Below are 21,387 nucleotides of genomic sequence, written 5' to 3'. Positions count from 1 at the left end.
ACTATCAACCAACCATGGGGCTAAGCATGACAGTGAACATACATTGCTCCTCAGTAATGAGAGTGGTCATGATGGTGATGATGATAATGATTAACTTGTCATTAATAAATGGAAAGGGACAGGGTGTGGCACACACTAAATGCATGTTTCCCCTCCCCCTCCTCCCAGTTCTTGGTAAATGTCTCCCCCTACCCACCCACCCAACCACCCGCCTCTCTGGCCCTCTCTTGGCAAACAATAGGCCCCATGTCCAGGGAAGGGAATGCTCAGGAGGGAACTGTAGCAGAGGTTTGGTGGCCTTTACCACTATGGCCAGAGTTAATACGTTACCTCCACCTGGGTTCCCCTTTCGCAATCCAGTGCTGAGGCTCTGGTTACAGATTTACTTTGAACAATGTCTGATGTGTAAAGTCCTCCTTGGCCTTCGTAAAGTTGTTCCTCTTCTCCTCAGGAACAGCTCACAACTGTACCCCAAAGATGAGTGCCCAGGAGGACGCCGAGGGCCAGACACAGGTGCTGGGGAATGGGTAGGAGCTGGGTGGAGGCAGGCCAGGATGGGGGCTGGGAGGCTTGTTCTGGACCTTCTATCTGGGAGGGCAGAGACAGAGTGATGGCACCAGGCTGAATGTAAGACTTGGGGGCTGGGGTAGGAGGAAATAGGGGTCTCAGTGATAACCCAAGGGCCTCTGGGGGGAAGAGGTGATACTTGAGTTAGGTCCAACCTGGAAAGAGCCTTCCAGGGTCTCAAGTCCGCTTGGCCCCTTCTCATGATCACCTTCTCCAGCTATTTGACTGAGGAGTGGGGAGAGGGGGTCCCTAGCTAGAATGCCCAGGTCTCAACTGCTCCAGGAGCCTGCACAGTGAACTCATCCCTGTGTGAAACAGTGTGAGGAGAAGCCAGTGAAGCCAAACGGAATGACAGCTGGGTGGACTGTTGGGAGTGTGCAGGACCCCACTCTGAGGAGCTGATTGACTGGTTCTGGGGCAGGATGGATTTTGTCTGTCTTCCATGACTCCACCCTGACCTACTTCTCTCTGCTGCCTTCAGCATGAGACCCCGGGCTCAGCAGCCACCAGGGACCCCCCAGTGTCCCTGCCCACAGAGCCCAAGTTTGACATGTTGTACAAGATCGAGGATGTGCCGCCTTGGTACCTGTGCATCCTGCTGGGCTTCCAGGTGGGCTTCACCCCAAGCTCTCTTCTCTCCCTACCCTCACTGTGGGCTCTCTCTGATCCTGACCAGCTGGGTTGTATCGGGTAACAGGAAGAGAAATCTAAGGTCAACACAGTGGCTGTCACCAAGCAGGGCTGGAGTGAAAGAGGATTAATCCCCTGGAGCATGTGTCACCTGCCAGTTGGCGTGTCCGTGGCAGGGAGGAGTGCCCACTCCACAAAAGCTGTGGGAATGACTTGGGGAGTTTGTAAACCCCAGGGAGATTAGTGATAACTCTGGGAATTGCCAGTGGGGAGTGTCAGACTTATGCAGACCACTGAGGCAGATGAGGACCATTAGGGTACCCCTGCTTCCCTTGAGCTCTGTAGTCCATGTCTCACGCAGTCCCCCTGCCTCCCAGCATTACCTGACATGTTTCAGTGGCACCATCGCTGTGCCCTTCCTCCTGGCTGAGGCGCTATGTGTGGGCCGCGACCAGCATATGGTTAGCCAGCTCATCGGCACCATCTTCACATGTGTGGGCATCACTACCCTCATCCAGACCACACTGGGCATCCGGTAAGCTGCCGTGCCCCCACCCCACACACAGACACACAGCAGACCACATATTAGGTCGGGGGTGGGGGTGGGAGCTGAGTACTGGGATGGAACAAAAAAAGCTGCTATCCACCCCCACCTGTTGTTCTGACCCCATGCCAGTTCGAGCCCCTTGGCATAGAGGACCTACTCTGGTGTTTCCCATGGACTTAGTCTGTGGGAGACATACCCTAGCTGGGTTCTCACCTTCCTGTTCTGTACTGTTTACTCAGGACCCTGGACTTCTTGGCCCAACTGGCTCTGAGCCCACTTCCAGGACCTGAGTGGTGGTGGTGGGGGAACAAGGGAAGGTTGCATGAACTGAGTTGTTCACATCTATGTGCCTGGCCCCCTCACAAGGGAGGGGGCAGGTTATGAGTCAAGGACCTCCATTTGTTCTCTTCCTTGAGCCCCAAACTTAGGAACAGTCCTGTCTAGGAGCTCAATGACTTCCCCCTATCCCACCCTTGGCCTTCTGTGTCTGTCCCTGTATGTGGGATTCTTCTCTGTCTCTGTATACCCCATTCCCACATCTCCTCCCAGGCTGCCGCTGTTCCAGGCCAGTGCCTTTGCCTTTCTGATCCCAGCCAAAGCCATCCTGTCCCTGGAGAGATGGAAATGCCCTCAGGAAGGTGGGCACCCTTGTGGGTCTGTGCTGGAGGAGAGGGGAGGCCCAGGGGCCTGGGGGCTTGGATGACTGTTCTGAGTTCAGACACCAGGATACATCTTCTTCCTCTCTATCCTTATTCCTTGTACATGCGTGTATGTGTGCATGTCCCTGTTTCTGCCCTCAGAGGAGATCTACGGTAACTGGAGTCTGCCTCTCAACACCTCTCATATCTGGCACCCACGAATAAGAGAGGTGGGTTTGCACATGGGTTAGAACAGGTCTGGACCTGATGAGGGGGCTAGTGGGAGTGACAGTCACTGCTGAATTGGGGGATGCAAAGAGGTGGGACAGGAGCTTTTCTCCTGCCAGTGGTCAGGTCATGGTGACTGATAGCTGATCTTTGCCCTTCCCAGGTCCAGGGTGCAATCATCGTGTCCAGCACGGTAGAGGTGATAATTGGTTTGATGGGGCTGCCTGGGGCCCTTCTCAGCTACATTGGGCCTCTTACAGTCACCCCGACCGTCTCCCTCATTGGCCTCTCTGTCTTCCAAGCTGCTGGTGACCGAGCTGGCTCCCACTGGGGCATCTCAGCTTGGTGAGCAGGCACCAGGCCTGATATCCCTGTCCACCTCCAGTCCCTGACCCTCAGGTTGTTCCCCCTGAGTTCTGGCTCCTGGCCTCAGCCCAGTCTACTAGCCACCTCCTTGTGCCTCTGCCCCCAGCTCCATCCTCCTGATCATCCTCTTCTCCCAGTACCTTCGAAACCTCACCTTCCTGGTGCCTGTCTACCGCTGGGGCAAGGGCCTCAGTCTCTTCCGCATCCAGATCTTCAAGATGTTTCCTGTGAGGAGCTGGCAAGCAGCTGGGGCTGGGACTAGGGCAGAGGCTGAACTTGTGCCTAGAGCTGAGGGGGGCAAGGGCAAGCCCACCGTGGGATCCAGGGCAGGGATGTGGTCCCAGTCTTGAGCTAGGACTAGGCAAAAGCTGGGGCTAGGGCTAGGGCTCAGGTTGAAGTTGGGATGGTTAGCCTGGACTTAGACCTTCCAGCACCCTCAGTGCACCCCTCACCTCACCCTGCTTCAGATCGTACTGGCCATCATGACTGTGTGGCTGCTCTGCTACATCCTGACTCTGACGGATGTGCTGCCCACAGACCCGAAAGCCTATGGCTACCAGGCACGAACAGATGCCAGAGGGGACATCATGGCTATCGCACCTTGGATCCGAGTCCCTTACCCATGTGAGCGACCCCATCTGGGCCCCAGACCCCTCTACCTACAACTGAGACCACTTATGAGGTCCCTGGTGACCCTAACCCAGATGATGATATGATAAATAGCATTCATTACACATTTACTGGAGACCAGGCGGAGACTGTTTCATTCAGACATAGCCTTATTCTAGCTTCCTGAGGCCAATTTGAGACCTCATTACCCACCCCCCACTACTGCCCCTGCCCATTTCCCCAACCACCCCAGTGTCCTCACTCCCTTCAATCTCCTGTCTCTCTGACTCAGGTCAGTGGGGACTGCCCACAGTGACTGCAGCTGCTGTCCTGGGCATGTTCAGTGCCACACTAGCGGGCATCATTGAGTCCATCGGAGATTACTATGCTTGTGCCCGCCTGGCTGGTGCACCACCCCCTCCAGTACATGCTATCAACAGGTATTCCCAGCTAAACCTCTCAAGAAGCAAATGTACAGTGGGTTGAGGCCCAGAAATGTGGACTGGACAAATCACTCTCTCCAGACCTAATTTTCTTTAAGAAATGGGGATGTTCACTACTCTGTGGCTGTTTTGAGTAGTTGAGGACATCATGGAAAACCATTCATTGATAATCTTCTTGATGCCTAGCCTTTGGCGTACATTTTCTTATCCAATTCAGTATGTTTGCTGAGACAGGTACTTTATTTTCCCATTTTATATATGAGGAAACTGAAGCCCAGAACTGCACAATGCAAGCACACTGGGACGAGTGCTTAGACTTGGCTTCTAGCTTCCAGACCTACCTCTGGTCTGGAGTGAGGAGTACTAGGGGTAGTTGCAGCCCACACAGCCCAATGAGGGCAGACAACCTGACCAGGGTGATGGGAGGCTTGATTGAGGTCAGGATAGAGCAATGTCAGATTACCTAACAAGCAAGGTAAACACTGGCTTACTTGTGCTTATTTACTAACCTGTAAGGAGCTCTGGTAGCATAGTGGTTACAAATCGAGCTGTGAACCGCAAGGTCAGCAGTTTGAAACTACCAGCTGCTCCGCGGGAGAAAGATGAGGCTTTCTGCTCCCGTATTTACAGCCTTGGAAACCCTGTACAGGGTCACTATGAGTCAGAACCGACTCCACGGTACATCACCACCACCACCACCACCAATGAACAGTTACACATTTTTTCACTACATCCACGATTCTACTTCTAGGTATGGCTGGCATCAATCTCTTTTCCAACCCCACAGCACCTTCCTACAGAATCAAAATCTTTTTACAAATTTACAATCCCTAATAGGGATGGAGTAGCCAGTAAGGAAGGTAAGCATAGGTTTATTTGTGCTTTCTTACTAATCTGTAGCAGTTTCATCTGTTTCTCACATCAAAGATGTGGTGAAGCCCATGTGAAACTGTTCACTACAGATTAGTAAATGAACACTAGTAAACCCGTGCTTACCTTGCTTATTGGGTAATTCACACCTGGGGTAGAGACTGGACCAAGGCCCCCATTCGGTCTTTCCTTCCAGGGGCATCTTCACCGAAGGAATCTGCTGCATTATCGCAGGGCTATTCGGCACGGGTAATGGGTCTACCTCGTCCAGCCCCAACATCGGCGTCCTGGGGATTACTAAGGTAATCCCCTGCCCAAGCAGTACTCATTCCAAAGGCTTTGCCTTTACCGGCCCCCACTTTGGCCTAGCCCCATACACTGTCTTTGTTTTTGACAGAGGATGGGTCCCTTGTATCTTGTTCGCCGCCTCCCTCCTCCTCCCCCCACCACAGCTTTGTTCCTTGACTTCCTGGCAGGTGGGCAGCAGGCGTGTGGTGCAGTATGGCGCGGGCATCATGCTGGTCCTGGGCACTATTGGCAAGTTTACAGCCCTCTTCGCCTCACTTCCTGACCCCATTTTGGGGGGCATGTTCTGTACGCTCTTCGGTGAGTGTAGGGTCCACGTCTGGGCTTGAGTCAGAGTGGTGGGGTCCCAACTGCACGGTGCTTCCAGCGGTTCTCCTGCGCTCTCAGGCATGATTACGGCCGTGGGACTCTCCAACCTGCAGTTCGTGGACATGAACTCCTCTCGTAACCTCTTCGTACTCGGCTTTTCAATGTTCTTCGGGCTCACGCTACCCAATTATCTGGAGTCCCACTCTGGCGCCATTGACACAGGTGCTTCAACCTATTTGCACATCTGGGGGTGGGGGCCCCTAACTCTGAACATAAACACCTCCCTCCAGGATCCACTTTTTTTTTTTTTTTAAAGGTCTCCTATAGCTATTGCCAAGGAGCCCTGTGTTGTAGTGGATTAGCCATTGGGATGCTAACCGAAAGGTCAGCAGTTTAAATCCACAATCTGCTCCAAGGGAGAAAGAGGCAGCTTTCTGCTCCTGTAGATTGGAAAAACCCTATACAGGGTAACTCTGAGTAGGAACCAAGTTGACAGCACAGTATAGCTAGAGCCACAAATCCTGCCCAACTCTCAATCAGCAGCTGTTACTATAATTACCAGGTTATCTTTTACTAAAACACTGGGGACACTGGGGCCAGGTAATGGGCTTTACCCACTTAGTTCTCAAAACAGCTTCATGAGATATTCTTAGTCAACAACTAGTAATGGGCAGAACTAGGATGTTAACCCACAGATGAAAGAGTTCAGCCTTCTCTCTTATTAAGAGAGAATTTTGTATCGTTTCCAATCTGTCTGATTAAAGGAGACCCTTTGGCCCTTGGCCTATTCCACAGGTATCCCTGAAGTAGACCAGATTCTGACGGTACTGCTGACCACAGAGATGTTTGTAGGCGGATGCCTGGCTTTCATACTGGATAACACAGTACCAGGTATGCTTCAGCCCTGGGGAGAGCACAGAACTAGACTTGACTCATACCCGCCCGCTGAGCTGGCACAGATGGGCTGGTGGGTGACACCAAGGCAGACAAACCTCACAGACCTTAGAGGAGGCCTGGGAGTCATTCTCAGGCCCTGCAGATTTTCTTGATTTCTTTCCTTAAAATCAATTTTTGTTAAGAACATACATAGCAAAAACCCACACCAAATCAAGTTTCTACATGTACATTCCAGTCACATTGACTATACTACAGTTATCATTCTTGCTTTCCTTTTTTGAGTTAACAAACTCACAGCCCCCCTAAGGTTCCTATTTAATTTTTTGAGTTGCTGTTGTCAATTTGATTCCATATAAGCATCTCAAAAGAGAATAATGCTCAAAGCAGACATTTTTTATCTGTTAAGCTTAACTATTATTTGGTTTCAAGACTTTCAGGGGATATGTTTTGGTTTAAGGCTTAAAGATTACCGTAAGGCAATAATTTCAGGCATTCTTCCAGTCTCCATAAAGCCTTAATTCTATGAGTTTGAAATTCTGTTCAGCATTTTACTCCTTTTGATCAGGATTATTTTACAGAATTTTTAGAGTATCTAGCAGTATTTTAGGCACCATCTAGTTCTGGCCTCATGGCAGAGAAGGCAATAAATTATTTATGAAGGCAATTAGCCACACATTACCATTCTTCTCTTATTTCTGACACTCCTTCCTCTGTTGCTTCAGGCAAAAAGATGTGTCTTCTCTATTTCTTTCCTTTTTTTTTTTTTAACTTTTTATTGTGAGCTGAGTGAAGGTTTACAGAGCAAATCCTCAGTTTTACATCCAACAAACATACGTTTATTACATGGTTACAATCCTCTACATATTTGGGGTTCATGATACTAGGGAAGTTTTCTTCCAACTCTGACAATTTTCTTCATGCTTCTCTCTCTGTTCTGGAATTCCAATCATCTCTAAGTTGTTTCTCTTCATGGTGTCCTGCATAACTCCTAGGCTTTCCTCAGATTTTTATTGTTCTTCTAGCATACTACTAGAGAGATTTATCTTCAAACTCACTAATTCAAGGTTCCATTGTTTTACATCTACTCCGTTGCTCTTTCAATGTATTGTCCATTTCTGAGCTCTTACTATCAGTCTTTCGCATTTCTAATGGCAGGTTTTGTACTGTTTCAAAACTTGCATTTATTTTGTGTTCTTGTAGTATTTTCCTGAATTCTTCTCAAGTTTTTATTGTGTTCTCTTTGCTTTCCTCCTTCTTTCTATGGATACTTTCAAGGTACCTAATTATTCTTCTGAATTCTTCAATTAGTTCCATTACCTTTTCTCCCTCAAAATAATTTTCGGGCTCTGTTACTTAAGTCATTTGTTTGAGCCATTCTCTCGTTTCTTGTTATTGTTCAGCACCACTGAGTAGGTTCCAGTTCAGCAACCTTGTATAGTTTCTGAAGAGCAGCTGGTGAGTTTTAACTGTGGACCTTGTGATTGGCAGTTCTGTGCTGATCCTTGTTTCTTTTTGTTAAGTACCGTCCGGACCCATAGCAACTCTGTACAGGGTTTCTGAGGCTGTAAGTCTTTACAGGAGCAGAAAGCCTCATCTTTCTCCCACGGAATAGCTAGTAGTTTCCAACTGCTGACCTTGCTGTTTGCAGCCCAATTCGTAACCACTGTGCTACCAGAGCTCCTTTCTTAGTGTGAGCTTCAATTGTTGTCTTTGGGCATTGTGGGGTTTTCATATTTGTAAAAACAAAGAGTGCGCAGTTGTTGGACCCAAAGGGGATAAATCTTTGGAGGACTCCTGACCCTACATGGAGTTCCTATTGACCTCAGTGTTCTTTTTAAGGTACTCACTCAGAAAATAGTTCACGGGGGCCCTTGATGGAGCTGATTTCAGTGTGTTAGAACCACGAGGAATTTGGGGGCAGTGGTTAAATGCTGGTTTAGGGTTCTAGGGGTTTTGTGGGTCTGAAGCTGAGCCCAACTGAATGAACCCATGCACCAAAGCGGTACACCAAAGTGGTGCAACTGGTCCCACCTCAAGCTGATGTGGCTCCCAACTCTCGGGGATTAGGGTCAGTGTTAGTGTTAAGATAAAAGGTGGGAACTGGTCACACTTCTGGTCACCAGAGGAATGTGGGGAAAAAGAAATCACACCTTTTCCATTGCCCACATGAAGCTGTTCTGCCTGGCCTACCTCCGCTATCAAAGCTGCTGGCTCACAAGATGGTAGAGCCACGTCTGGCCAGCAGTTCACCAGTCTCCCTCTCATTGTCCCTGCTTGACCTCTCCTCCCATCAAACACTCTATCCACTTCTCTAGCCTTTTTTCTTAAGTTCAGGGTACCAGAATTTTCACCTGTATCTGTTTAGTCTATTCCTTTGGCAGCATACTGGTTACAAGTTAGGTTATTAATCTCTTGGTCAGCAGTTCAAAACTATCAGCAGTTCTGCAGAAGATGAGGCTTTCTGCTCCCATAAAGATTTATAGCCTCAGAAACCCTATACAGGGTTGTCATGAGTTGGAACCAACTCCACGGCATAACCACCACCACAATCTTTATTGTAGTATGTCTGCCTAGTCTGGCATCTTGCAGGAAGTATCTTATTTCTTGATGGCCATGGGTCAACATGCCTCTGGGTGTATTTACTTTCTCACAGTACATAGGATAATGCATTGAACTGCAAGGTCGATGGTTCAAGCCCACCAGCTGCTCCTCGGAAAACCTATATATATAGAGTTGCTATGAGTTGGAACTGACTTGACAATACTTAACAACAGGACAGATAAAAATGCACCATTAGCAGATCAACACCGAACACATAGTACTCATATTTGAGCCCCTAACATTGCCTTTTGGTACCACAACATTTCAAAGATTGTGCAAGATACTTATTGGGGTCTCTCGGAATCCTGACTCACATATATGTGCCTAGTAAATGTTTATAAAGCTAAATGTTATCAGTTTCTGTAACTAATAAGCATAGTTATCTATCAAATACCTACTATGGGCCAGTATGCCTTCTTTCATCTTTAAAACTCATCCTGTGAGTGGACACTAAGAGGCATTGGTAGCATAGAGGTTATGAGTCAGGCTGCTTACCTCAAGGTCAGCAGTGGGAGAAAGCTGAGGCTTTCTGCTCCTTAAGATTTCCAGCCTTGGAAACCCTATGCAGGGTCACTATGAGTCGGAACCAACTCCTTGGCATTCCACTATCATAGGTGAGAAAGGAGCTCTTGGAGCATAGCAGGTTAAGAGTTGGGTGGCTAATTGAAAGATCTGAAAGTTTCAAAACTACCAGACACTCCACAGGAGAAAGATGAGGCTTTTTGCTCTGGTAATAATTTTGTTGTTGTTAGGTGCCACTGAGTCACTACTGACTCATAGCAACCCTATGCATAGCAGAATGAAACACTGCCTGGTCCTGAACCAACCTTACAATCGTTTCTACCCATCACTGCCACCACTGTGCCAATCCATCTTCGGGGTCTTCCTTTTTCTCTGTCCCTTCACTTTACCAAATATATCCTTCTCCAGTAACTGGTACCTCCTGGTATGTCTGAAGTATGAGACACAAAGTTTAGCCATCCTAGTTTCCAAGGAGCACTCTGGCTGTACTTCTTCCAACACAGGTTTGTTGGTTCTTTGGGCAGTCCATGGCACTTTCAAGATTCTCCTCCAACACCATGACTAAAATGCATCAGTTCTTCTACGGTCTTCCTTATTCACTGTCCAACTTTCACATGCATATGGGGTTATTGAAAATACCATGGCTTGGGTCAGGCTCACCTTAGTCCTCAAACTGACATCTTTGCTCTTCAAAACTGTGCCTAATGCAATACTTTGTTTGATTTCTTGGCTTCTGCTTCCTCGAGTGTTGATGGTTGATCCAAGCAATAAGATTTACAGGCTCAGAAACACTATACAGAGTCGCTGAGTCAGAACTGACTCCACAGCATACCACCACCACCACATATGAGAAAACATAATCAGAGAGGTTAAGTGACTCAGTTTAATGCTACAAAGACATTATAAATGTGAGATTCCAGCAAAATCCATCTGACACAGTTCACAGCCAGCATCCCAGCCACTGCAGCACATTGCTTCTGCTGAGGGTTTCAGACCTGGGCTGGATTATCAGGAAAGCTTGGGGGAGACAAGTTTGACTATCATAAACTGATGACTGAAGGTTTGGAAGAGGGGGATTATAGGCTGATGACCCTTCACTATGAGCCATTTACCAACCTGACAGAAAACCCCCAACAGGCCCTGCATGCCTCCCTCCTTTTGAACATCAAAGTGTCTCATCACAGGGCACAGGAGTCAGAAGCCAGCTGCGAATAACCAGAGGGTGGAAGGTAGGCAGGATGGACAGGGCTTCTCTGAGGGATTTTGTTGTTAAATATCATTAAATTGATTCCAACTCATAGCGACCCTGTATAGTGTTTCTAAGGAGCAGCTGGTGGGTTTGAAGTGGTTAGAAGTCTGCTGCTTATCCTACATCACTATACCAGCACCAAATGGCAAAGGAGACTCTGATAGCAGCTGTCCCTTGGGTGGACGGGTGGATACCTGACAACAGTAATATCCCTCTCCATTTAGAAGAAACTGGAGCCGAAGCAGTTAGTTTATCCTGTGGACTTGAGACAATGAGGGGACAGATGAATTGCAGCCTCAATGCATAAGTGCCTAGACCTCCTTGTAGACTGAGAAGCTTGTGATTTGAGCAGCTGGATTAAGCATTCCAACTAAATAAGCATCAGCAACCATACCCCAGGGATTTTATTCTTTATGCCGTATAATCCTCAAGAGTCCTTCAATGTACACTGTTGAAATTGAAGTTCAAGAGTAAAGTCACTTACCAAAGGTCACAATCTGGATTCAGATCTGGCTCAAAACCAAGACCTTAATAAGGGAATTGTACAGCTTTCTGTAACCCTTAACTTGCTATTGGGTCATTTTGTATATGTCCTTTCTCTATTCACAGCCCAGTCTTAAGAGAGGCATTCAATTTTGTTAGAAATGCCAACAGAGCTCATTAGTTTGGGTTCGACAGTGGATGTGTAAAAAGTCATTTTTTTTTTAAATATATATAACTTTTTATTGTGAACGAGCTAAGGTTTACAATCAACAAATACACTTCATTTCATCTCTACTGTAACCCCATCAGTTTGTTTTGAGTTCTTAGTATAAAATAGGAAGTAAAACTGGATTTAACTGAGCAATAAAGTCAATGATGGTTTCCTAGATGTGAGAGATGAGCAGCGTCTGGGAAAATGGAGGGGATTTAGAGAAGTACAAGAGGAGGCATCCAAGGTATGGGCGTGGAGGGTAGGCACACTACTTCTGCTAGAGAGAGTGAGCTCTGGGCTAGCTGTTGTGAGGTTATCAAACACCAGTCTCTCATGCCTCACCTACAGCTCTTCCCCCTCCTCAGCCTACAGCACACTTACCCTTTCCAGGTAGTCTTCCAGAAGACCCAGTGCCTTCTCTGAAATTTTGGGAGTATATTCAGTCTTGTGCTACTCATGGGGTTTTCAGCCTGGGCTGCCAACTCTGTGGGCTCATCTGACATCCATTCATTCATTACACCTGACACATGGAAATCTCTGACTCCTTCATCTAGACTTGCAGTGTTGCATAACCTGTCAAACCCAGGTGACAAAATCCTCAGCAATCTCATGCACTTCCTTCCCCACATCTATGGGAGAATTCCTAGTTGTAAAAAAATCACTTTTCTGTGTCCTGGTGTGGCACTGTAATTTAAGCACTGCACCGCAAGGTCAGTTTGAATTACAAGGTAGGCAGTTCAAATCCACCAGCCACTCCTCAGAAACCGTATACAGGGTTGCTATGAGTCAGATATGACTTGACAGCACTTAACTACCACCAAAGAATTTACTTAGCTTGGTTTTCAGCTTTGTATTAAAAAACAAAATTTTATTTTGCAAATATAAAGTTCATACTTAGTGTTTTTGTTGTTAAGTACCGTGGAGTCAGTTCCGACTCACAGTGACCCTGCACAGGGTTTCCGAGGCTATAAATCTTTATGGGAGCAAAACACCTCATCTTTCTCCCGCGGAGCCGCTGGTAGTTTCGAACTGCCGACCTTCAGGTTAGCAGCCCGATTGTAACCACTACACTAGAGGGTTTCAAAATATACTTCCTTGTTGTCGTCCCCCCGCCCCAAGTAGTCAGGGCACTATTTATGCCCCTGGGGCCGATACATACTACCTACACACTCATAGTTTGTGGTTGACAATTATTTAAAGCTTCTGTTTCTTCATCTTAAAATTTTGTATAATAGTGCCTATACTACTTCTGGAGTCCTGATATGGTGTTGCAGGATAATGCACTGGACCCCAAGGTCAGCTGTTCAAACTCCTTGGAAGCCCTATACATGGATGTTGAGTCTAAACTGACTTGGTGCCTAACAACAACAGTAACAACATACTACTCCTAGAGCTATTTTCAAAAAAGAATGAAATAATGAAATTAAAGCACTTAATAGTGCAGAGTATACTTTATGTACTCAGTAAGTACTAAGTATGACTACTATCCTTTTAGAGTTCTCTAGAATTCTAATCAAATTGGAGGTCAGAAATCACTGCTTAAATCTTTTCTGGACTAGAAGAAATTAATAGAAAAACACTTGATTCCCGATCTGTGGAAAGGAGAGGTAGCAGAATGTTGCTGGCCTTTTTGTAAGTTAACCAACTGTTCTCTTCTAGGGAGCCCAGAAGAACGAGGTCTCATACAGTGGAAAGCTGGGGCCCATGCCAACAGTGAGACATCAATCAACCTCAAGAGCTACGACTTTCCCTTTGGGATGGGCGTGGTAAAAAGGCTTGCCTTTTTGAAATACATTCCTATCTGTCCAGTCTTCAAAGGATTTTCAAGGCCAAAAGAGGAGCTTTCAGTTCAAAAAAATACTCTAGAAAATAGAGAAGCTGGATCTGTGTGCACCAAGGTCTGAAAAATAAATTCAAGGAAAGGTAAGCTATGCGCTAGTTCCATGGCTTTTGTGGGAAGGTTGAATAATCAAAACACTTTTATGCTTTAACAAAATAAAATCCAATCTACTCAGTTTCCATTTTTGTGACCTATCATGGTCCTCAAAGAGAAGGTGGACTGGGTCAAAGTTAATATATGGATTTTGGTTGAGATTCCTTAGCCATTTTATACTGACTGAGCAGAACTTCTAAACTGGTATGGGTCACAGATGTTACTAGTATGCTGAAATACTGATCCCTTTAGGGTAAACCTCAGCAGTCAACTGGAGATACTGAGCCAACAACTAGTTACTCTAGTATGCTAAACAGAAAGCATTTCATAGTATGGAAAAGACTGATGTAACACAACAGGAAAAATCTTACACAAGCTGTCTTTTTTCAATATTGTTATATGCCACTGAGTAGATATTGACTCATAGAGACCCTATAGGACAGATTTTCCTGGGCTATAGTCATTACAACAGATCTCCAGGTCTTTTCTACCATAGCCACTAATGGGTTTGAACCCTTTCAGTTAGCTGTCATGCGCTTAGCCACTATGCCACCAAGACTCCTTCCGTGGTTTCAATGTTGTTAAATGCCATCAAGTTGGTTATGACTCATAGTGACCCTGTATAATGCTTTTGAGGAACAAGTTTCTAACATAGCATTACTGTGTATAAGGTTTCCAAGGAGCAGTTGGTGGGGTTGAACTGCAGGCTTTGTGGGTCACAGTCCAGTGCTGAACCTACAGTGTCATACCACGAATCCTCAACGCCACAATTGTTACTAAGTGCCGTTGAGTCGGTTCTGACTCATAGCAACCCTGTTTAGGGTTTCCAAGGAGGCTGGTGAGTTTGAACCATCGACCTTGTGATTCAACTGACCTTGTAGTCCAGTGCTTATCCTACAGTGCCACACTAGGACTCCGAGCACCACAATAGTGGTCATAAAAGTAAAGCTTTCTTTAAACAGGATGGCTTTGGTTACCTTAAAGCTATGTCAGTATAGGCCCAATAGGGTGATCATTTGTCCTAAGGGCTTCAAAATTGAGTACATGATGCTCTGAAACCTCCCATCTCCACCTGTAATACAGATGCCTGTCTTTCTAGTTAAAACATCAAAGTAGTTTCAATGGTATGTTCCCTCAGACAGGAAAAACTCCAATACAATGACAGCTCAGCCTAGAGGACTCCTTAATAGTAATACCAGCAATTACGTATATAGAACTCTCTATGTGCCAAGAACTATCTTTCAAGTGCTAGATGTACATTAACTTCTCAAACAATTCTAAGACTATCTTAATTGACATTCTATAAATGTGGAAATGGAAGCACAAAAAAGGTCAAATGACTTCTTGTTCACCACGACAGGATTCATCTTTAGGAACTCTAAAATTGTCGGTCTTAATCATTAAGTTACAATGCTTCTAAAATTAAAATTCATTTATATGTATAATCTCCAATTATACAGCACTAATTTACAGTAGTTCTCAGAGAAAAGCTCTGTAAACCTCATGTCTGACGACCATTTGTGCCACTTACAGTACTGTGCTGTTAAGAGAATAGAGGGGGAGTGATTGTATTATAGCGTGACTGTGATAAAAAAAAGCCAAATATGCTTGTCCCTGCTTCATAGCTTCTTTAAAAATAAAACATACCTATGGTTACGAATTGGGCTGCAAACCTCACAGTAAGCAGTTCAAAACAACCAGCTGCTCCGTGGGAGAAAGATGAGGCTTTCTGCTCCCGTGAAGATTTACAGCCTTGGAAACCCTGTACAGGGTAGCTATGAGTCTGAACCAACTCCACGGTACATAACAACAACAACAACAATGCTCCTGTAAGGAGTCCTAGTGTGACGCTGTGGGTTAATGCGCTGGACTGCAAAGTTAAGGCAGTTCAAGCTCACCAGTTGCTCCTCAGAAAACTTATATAGGGTTGCTATGGGTTGGAATCAAATGGATGGCACTTAACAACAAAAACATGGTCCTGTAAAGGTTTACAGCTTCAGAAATCCTATGCAGGGTCGCCATGAGTCAGAACTGATTCCATGGCACACCACCACCACCATTAATTTGTTGTTTGTTGTTGTTAAGTGCCATCAAGTCAGTTCTGACTCACCGTGACCCAGTACAGGGTTTCTGAGGAGCAGCAACCATCTTACAGCACCACACCAGGACTCCCCACACCTTAATTAGTTAAGGTGGCCATTAAAAAAAACCACTGGGCATAGGTGCCCCCACTAGTGGACCACCAGGGAGAATGTGAACCAGAATCAACTCTATGACCTTCTTACTCTTTGTGAGACCTCTTATCGCTGGGAAAATCCAAGAACTACCTAGCCACCTGAGTTCACTACTACTAGCAATGACAGGTCCAAATATCAATGACAAACACTTTTCTGAGTCCAACAAATTCAAGAAAAGCACAAAGGACATTATCAAGAGCCCAACAGGGCCATGAGGCAGAATGGTATGTGGAACTAGGAAAGTGTTGGTTGCCAGCCCAAATAAAAATGTGTTGTTGTTAAATGCTGTTGAGTCAGAGTCATGACCCTGTAAAGGATTTCTGAGAAGCAGCTGATGGGTTTAAATCACCGACTTTGCAGTGGTTAAGCAGTCAAGTGCTTATCTTACAGTGTGCCACACCAAATATAAATAAAAACTTGTTGTGGGGAAGGGGAGAAAGTTCTGATGAATCAAAATAGCTACCAGCCCAATTAGACCAGCCATGGCTTGTGAAGATCAGAAACCACAATGAAGGTTGGATTATAGAGCAGGGTCAGTGTAATGATGGCCAAACAGTTTCTCAACATGGCTGCCCCAACATTAGAGCCTCAGGAAATCAATGAGGTTTAAGGAGTATAGTTAGATACTCACAGAGCAGCATACTTTTCAATATGGAATCTACTAAGGCCTGCTTTCTATACACACCTTGCCAGCAGGATTGCTCTTTGGCACTGAGCCCACACAAAAATGGATACCACCACTGGATGAATCTGCATGCCAGCATCCAATAAACACAACCATCAGCTCAGTTCTACTATTATTTATTTTTTTAAATATTTTTGAAAAAATATAATTTTTTTACAATATTTTCAACTTAAACACTATTCACACTGAACACGTATGGCAGCTTAACCTACCCAAATATGAAGTTTAAGAAGCCAAAACTGTTCTAGCTTTGTTAAAAGAAAAATTGTGCTGCAGACTATTGTGATAGTTAACAAAGCAAGGAAAAGCACCACTTAAATCAGAATGTCACAATTTCCTTCTTCAATTGACTATGAGTTGGTCAAATGCTGGACTTCATACAGACATAGCTCTGATCCAGTGGATTCCTTAGAAGATGGCAAATCTCCAATCACCTATCTCCTCCTGTAGTACTAGGAGAATTCACTATTTCTGACACAATAGCATACCATGTAAGTCATGAATAGCTCTCTCATCTCATTACTACCTTTTAACCTTAGTAAACAGACATGTCTTTTAATAATAAATTATTTCAAATCATTAGCTGGCCTTCTTAGAGAAAGATGTTTTTTGAAAGAGGAAAATGCAAACTGAAGTCTGAGATGAAACATTTCCTTAACATTTGGGCTTAATTTGGATTTACTAATTTAAAAAATGTTTAGATATGAGCAAGTGTTAATTAACTCTAAAGGACCAGTTTAACCTCAAAAAAGACAAGTAGGTAAGATGTAGAGGTCATTTAATTGGGTACTTCGCCTCAACTTGACTGGTGCTTCTTTCCTTGCTGCCTTCACATCAAGCCATAGGGACAATTCTATTTTCAGTAAATGTTTGACAGCTTTTTACTTAATAACAGTCTCAGCACTTTTATTAAGCATGCAAGACTAACAAAACTTTGGCAATGCATAAGTGTAACACAGTGACAAGAGAGCTTTTACAATTAAGTCTTCTAATACTGCCTTCACAGTGTGGAAATTGTGCTACATCCACCAAAAGAGGGCCCCATTCTACTCAAATATTTTAGTACTTCACCCCAGGAACAAACTCCTTTGCATTTGGATTCAGATTGCTCTTGACCTGGAAAATAAGTACATAAAAAAGCAAGCTCATTAACAGATAGTTCCAGATACTCAGAAGCATTCAACCCTGGTCCACATGCAAAAACTCTTCTAAAAATACAAGAAAAAAAAAAAAAGAACTCAGATTGTAAAGTTACACTTAACCTAAAATCTATGTCAGGCAAAAGATGACCCAAGTGTACATATATTATAACACCCTTTCTACTAAAGAGGCAGTAGAAACTGTACTGGTTTGCTCAAGTGTAACCAGAAACCAATGAACTTTACATAACTAAAAAAAATGTCACTCAACAGGAATTGTTCATACAACTGTGTTAACTTGATGTTCTTTAAATATTTTATACCATGCAAACATGTAAAACAAAGTGTTGCAATTATGATTGGAGGCCTGTTTATGGATTAGTTTTACTTTATAATCTTCATGGAAAATATGACTTGTCTTTCTACAATTGCTGTTTTCTATGTCCCACAGGAAAGATGGTATATAACAGGAAAAGAAAACTACATGGGAAGTCAGAAGACTCAAGTCTGAATCTCAGTTCTGCCCCTAACTTCCTATGTAACCTTGGATAAGTCACCCTCTCTGGGTTTTTCTGTCAGTTAAAGAAAGGGGAATGGGTCAAGGTTTCTAAGAGTCTTAGAGACCTGTACCAGCAGATGTCTCTAAATATTTACTTTCCTAAGTGGATGTTTCAGAGTGTGAGATCAGCTGACAATTCTCCTTGACCACATCTAGGACTGCAAATTGACAAAGAATAAAACAGGATGACTCCAAGCCCTGAATTGTACATATGCTGGCAGGCTTTTAGACTGAAACTGAACCGTACAAATTACTGACTTCAAGACCAAAGCATATTAAACATGTTGGAAAAATAATTTTAGATTCATAATTTATGCACAATCACTTTTTAAACATGGTATTATATCCTCTCTTCCCTCAAAAGAAATCTATTTACACTTTAAAATGTGAAGTTTAAATTAGCAGCTATAGAAAAGTAAGAACAAATTAATCTCAAAAAGAGTGAAACAAACCAGGTTCTCTATTATACTGGGTCCAAGTTACTATATATTATATACACAGCAAAGGGCAATCAAGATTATTTGTGAAGTGACTATAGTAGCTGTAAACAAGCATATCTCCAAAGACCATTTAGACTACACATCAGCTCAGTTGTGTTATGGCTATTTACTGAAATGATGGCTATTAACACCACACTGTAAAATATAATGTTCTCTAATCAACCCTTTAGAAGGGTTTTCTAATGTCAGATGGGGGCAGGCTAGCTGTGTAATAAATCCTCTGGAAGTGCTTTTGAAATTTAGCATGCCTGGGAGACTGATTCTGCAGGGTTTGGGTGAAGCTTAGAAACATTTTGTTTCATCTTCTAGTGTTTTCAGAAGTAATTCTGATGTATAGCCAGGTTATAAAATTGCTGCACAATGAACAGAAGACAATTTAAAAAATAGTTTGGAGTCCAGTGGGCAAATTCTAGAGAACTATCTTGCAAAAGCAACTAAAGTTTATATAAACATGTACAGCAAAAATAATATTCAGATTTAGACTTAGTGAAAATAACTGGAAATGCAAGGAGGTGTGTATCCTTTTTCTGCTAGAAGCTTGTATAAGTCCTTATTTAACAATAGTTCCAAATGGAGTTAGGGTACCTCAACCAAAAGCCTGATTTAAGGAAAAGAACTCTAAAATATTACCTTTCAGATAAAATTCTGTCAACTTCACTAAATGTCTAAGATGAGGTAAAAGAGCAAAACCTGTCCACCAAGCCACTTTTGTATACACAAGTCACCTGAACATATTGTGTGTGCTTGTCTTGTATTCATTAGTTAAAATTATTGTCCGAAGTCACTCCATGGCATGAGCAAGACTGGTGTGGAAGCCTCTGCTTCCATTATAACTAACAGCACAATTTCTGAAGGGAAGAGATGCAGAACTCTTCTAAAACAGATGGTGACTGTTTTCCACTGACAGGCAAGATGAGCTAGGTTTTAAAAAGATGAAAAATAACTTTTTACCACAAGATCTTCCAGAGAAGAGCCATCACTGATAACAAGGTCATTAAATTGGTCCTGGATTTGGTCCATAGTTTGTGGGAGATCTCGAGCTGGAATAAACCACTCGTGTTCTTCTTCCTCTTCCAGCATTTCTTGGAAACAGCGTTCAATAAATTCTTCTTCCCATAACTCCTCTTCTATCTGAATTTATAACAAATACAGAACAACTTCTAGCACACTTGGTAAGACCTCACTAGTAACAGCTTAAAAACATCCTGAACTAAGCCATTTAAAAACACAATCTATACCTCCTTTTTTGCTTCTGTGCTAAGGAGAAAAAATGCTTACCATAAAGACCTCTTTAAGGTTTTGCTGCCCTGTATTAGCAGGATATTTTTCCCATTGGTGGTAGGGGTGAAGTAACAAAGGAGTGGCTCTCATTAAGTAATGTGCACCAGAATTATCTACAATACCTTAAAATTACACAAATTTCAACTCCACCCAAAGATGATTCAAACAGAATCTCTAAGGAGGAGGGGGAAAGGGGGGTCATGTTGGGTAAAGCAACAACAAAAAACAATCAAGTAATTCTCAATGAAATAAGAGAAAAACAAACATTCACTATCAGATGAGTTTAAACCAAAGTCATGGTAAGAGAGGGAAAGAAAAAGGCAACATTTATTAATAGATTGTTGTGTCAATTTCAACTCATACCAAGACTTCCTTAATGTATTTTTGTTGTTAAGTGCCCTCGAGTCGGTTCTGACCCACAGCAACCCTGTATAGGGTTTCCAAGGAGCAGCTGGTAGGTTTGAGCCACCCGACCCTGTGGTTCAAATGGACCTTTTGGTCCAGCACACTATCCTACAGCACCATACCAGGACTCACCTAATGTACTGTTGTTTCCCAAACCTGAATGCTCACTGCAGCAACGTGGGAGCCTTAGTACTCCTGTATCAGAACTTCTGGGGGTGGGACCTAAAACAAGCTCCCCAAGTTTTCACAAAAAGCAGCTGAGTAATCTGATAGTCACCCCATCTCAGCACTCAAATAAAATTAGCAATAGCATATACAAGGTTAAGTCAGAAAGTACTGATAATAAAGTTCCGACACATAACACCCTACGTATAGGATTTCCAAGGAGCAGCTGGTGAGCTTGAACCACCAACCTTGTGGTTTCAAACTGACTCTGCAGTCCAGAGCATTAGCCCATGGTGCTACACCAGGACTCCAAAAAGTGGCGACAGGGTGGTTTCACTGGGTCCCTAAAGGATACCAAAACTGCTGTTTTGATAATAAGAGTAAATTGAAGAGCGCAAAATTCTTCAGGAAAGGGCTAGAATTGAAGTCACTGTTTTCAGGAGTGTACAGACCTAGATGAAGGGCATGTCGATAACTACTGTGATGGTTTTAAAGAGTTTTATGATTTTATAGCAATACTTTTTGACTTATCCTCATAAATGTATTTCATATATAAAGAACCTGATTTTAAACATTTTAGGGGAAAGTACAGTTATATTATTTGAAGGCTACCAAAGGGCTATGAAAATAACTATGTCTGTCCACAAAACTAACTTGTCTATTGAATTCCTCTTCATTTTCCATCCACATGTACTCTGCAAATGGATTGTCATCTTCATGAGAATGACCATTTATAATTACATCTTCATTGATGATGCTTGGGCTAGTACTGCTGCGACTTGGATCTTTCATGGTTGGCGTTAGTTGTCGTTTTTAACCTTGTAAGAAGAACAACACAGTTATTTCCTAGACAATCTTAACCTTACAAGAACAATACAGTTACTTTATAGACAATCATTCTTTCAGTTCTTAGTGAGTAACTATTGTTACCAGGGATCATTGTTAGGTGGTAGACAGATGAACACGATATATATTATGTGCACATGACTAACTGAGCAAATAATTTT

At 43.8% G+C, this 21,387-nt stretch overlaps 2 protein-coding genes across 3 annotated transcripts; one reads left to right on the top strand and one right to left on the bottom strand.

The window, feature by feature from the left end:
- Positions 1 to 390: 390 nt before the first annotated feature.
- On the top strand, positions 391 to 13,400 carry SLC23A1 (solute carrier family 23 (ascorbic acid transporter), member 1). Of its 2 annotated transcripts, none has more exons than XM_006866134.1 (14): positions 391 to 513; positions 1,049 to 1,177; positions 1,575 to 1,732; positions 2,294 to 2,382; positions 2,545 to 2,612; positions 2,774 to 2,955; positions 3,083 to 3,203; positions 3,444 to 3,600; positions 3,878 to 4,025; positions 5,095 to 5,200; positions 5,375 to 5,504; positions 5,592 to 5,735; positions 6,309 to 6,404; positions 13,136 to 13,400. In XM_006866134.1, exons 1-14 carry the CDS (start codon positions 478 to 480, stop codon positions 13,378 to 13,380), a joined length of 1,809 nt encoding a protein of 602 aa, XP_006866196.1. In that variant the 5' UTR covers positions 391 to 477; the 3' UTR covers positions 13,381 to 13,400. The 2 variants fall into 2 exon arrangements, with proteins under 2 accessions (XP_006866196.1, XP_006866195.1); XM_006866133.1 differs by having other exon boundaries at positions 478 to 513; positions 2,545 to 2,628; positions 2,754 to 2,955; positions 13,136 to 13,380.
- A 3,981-nt stretch (positions 13,401 to 17,381) lies between these two features.
- On the bottom strand, positions 17,382 to 21,172 carry PAIP2 (poly(A) binding protein interacting protein 2). The gene is given in 3 exon segments (XM_006878391.1): positions 17,382 to 17,447; positions 19,481 to 19,660; positions 21,035 to 21,172. Coding segments are annotated over 3 exon segments (384 nt in total).
- Positions 21,173 to 21,387: the final 215 nt, after the last annotated feature.

This window comes from Chrysochloris asiatica, unplaced genomic scaffold, assembly GCF_000296735.1.
Source record: "Chrysochloris asiatica unplaced genomic scaffold, ChrAsi1.0 scaffold00087, whole genome shotgun sequence".
NCBI classification, from domain to species: domain Eukaryota; kingdom Metazoa; phylum Chordata; class Mammalia; order Afrosoricida; family Chrysochloridae; genus Chrysochloris; species Chrysochloris asiatica.
This window is presented reverse-complemented; position numbering and strand designations above follow the sequence as displayed.

Coding starts and splice junctions, on each gene's coding strand:
- SLC23A1 (XM_006866133.1), top strand. CDS start 478: ATGAGTGCCCAGGAGGACGCCGAGGGCCAGACACAG. Junction 5,736..6,308: donor CTCTGGCGCCATTGACACAG/GTGCTTCAACCT, acceptor CCTATTCCACAG/GTATCCCTGAAGTAGACCAG. Junction 6,405..13,135: donor ACTGGATAACACAGTACCAG/GTATGCTTCAGC, acceptor GTTCTCTTCTAG/GGAGCCCAGAAGAACGAGGT.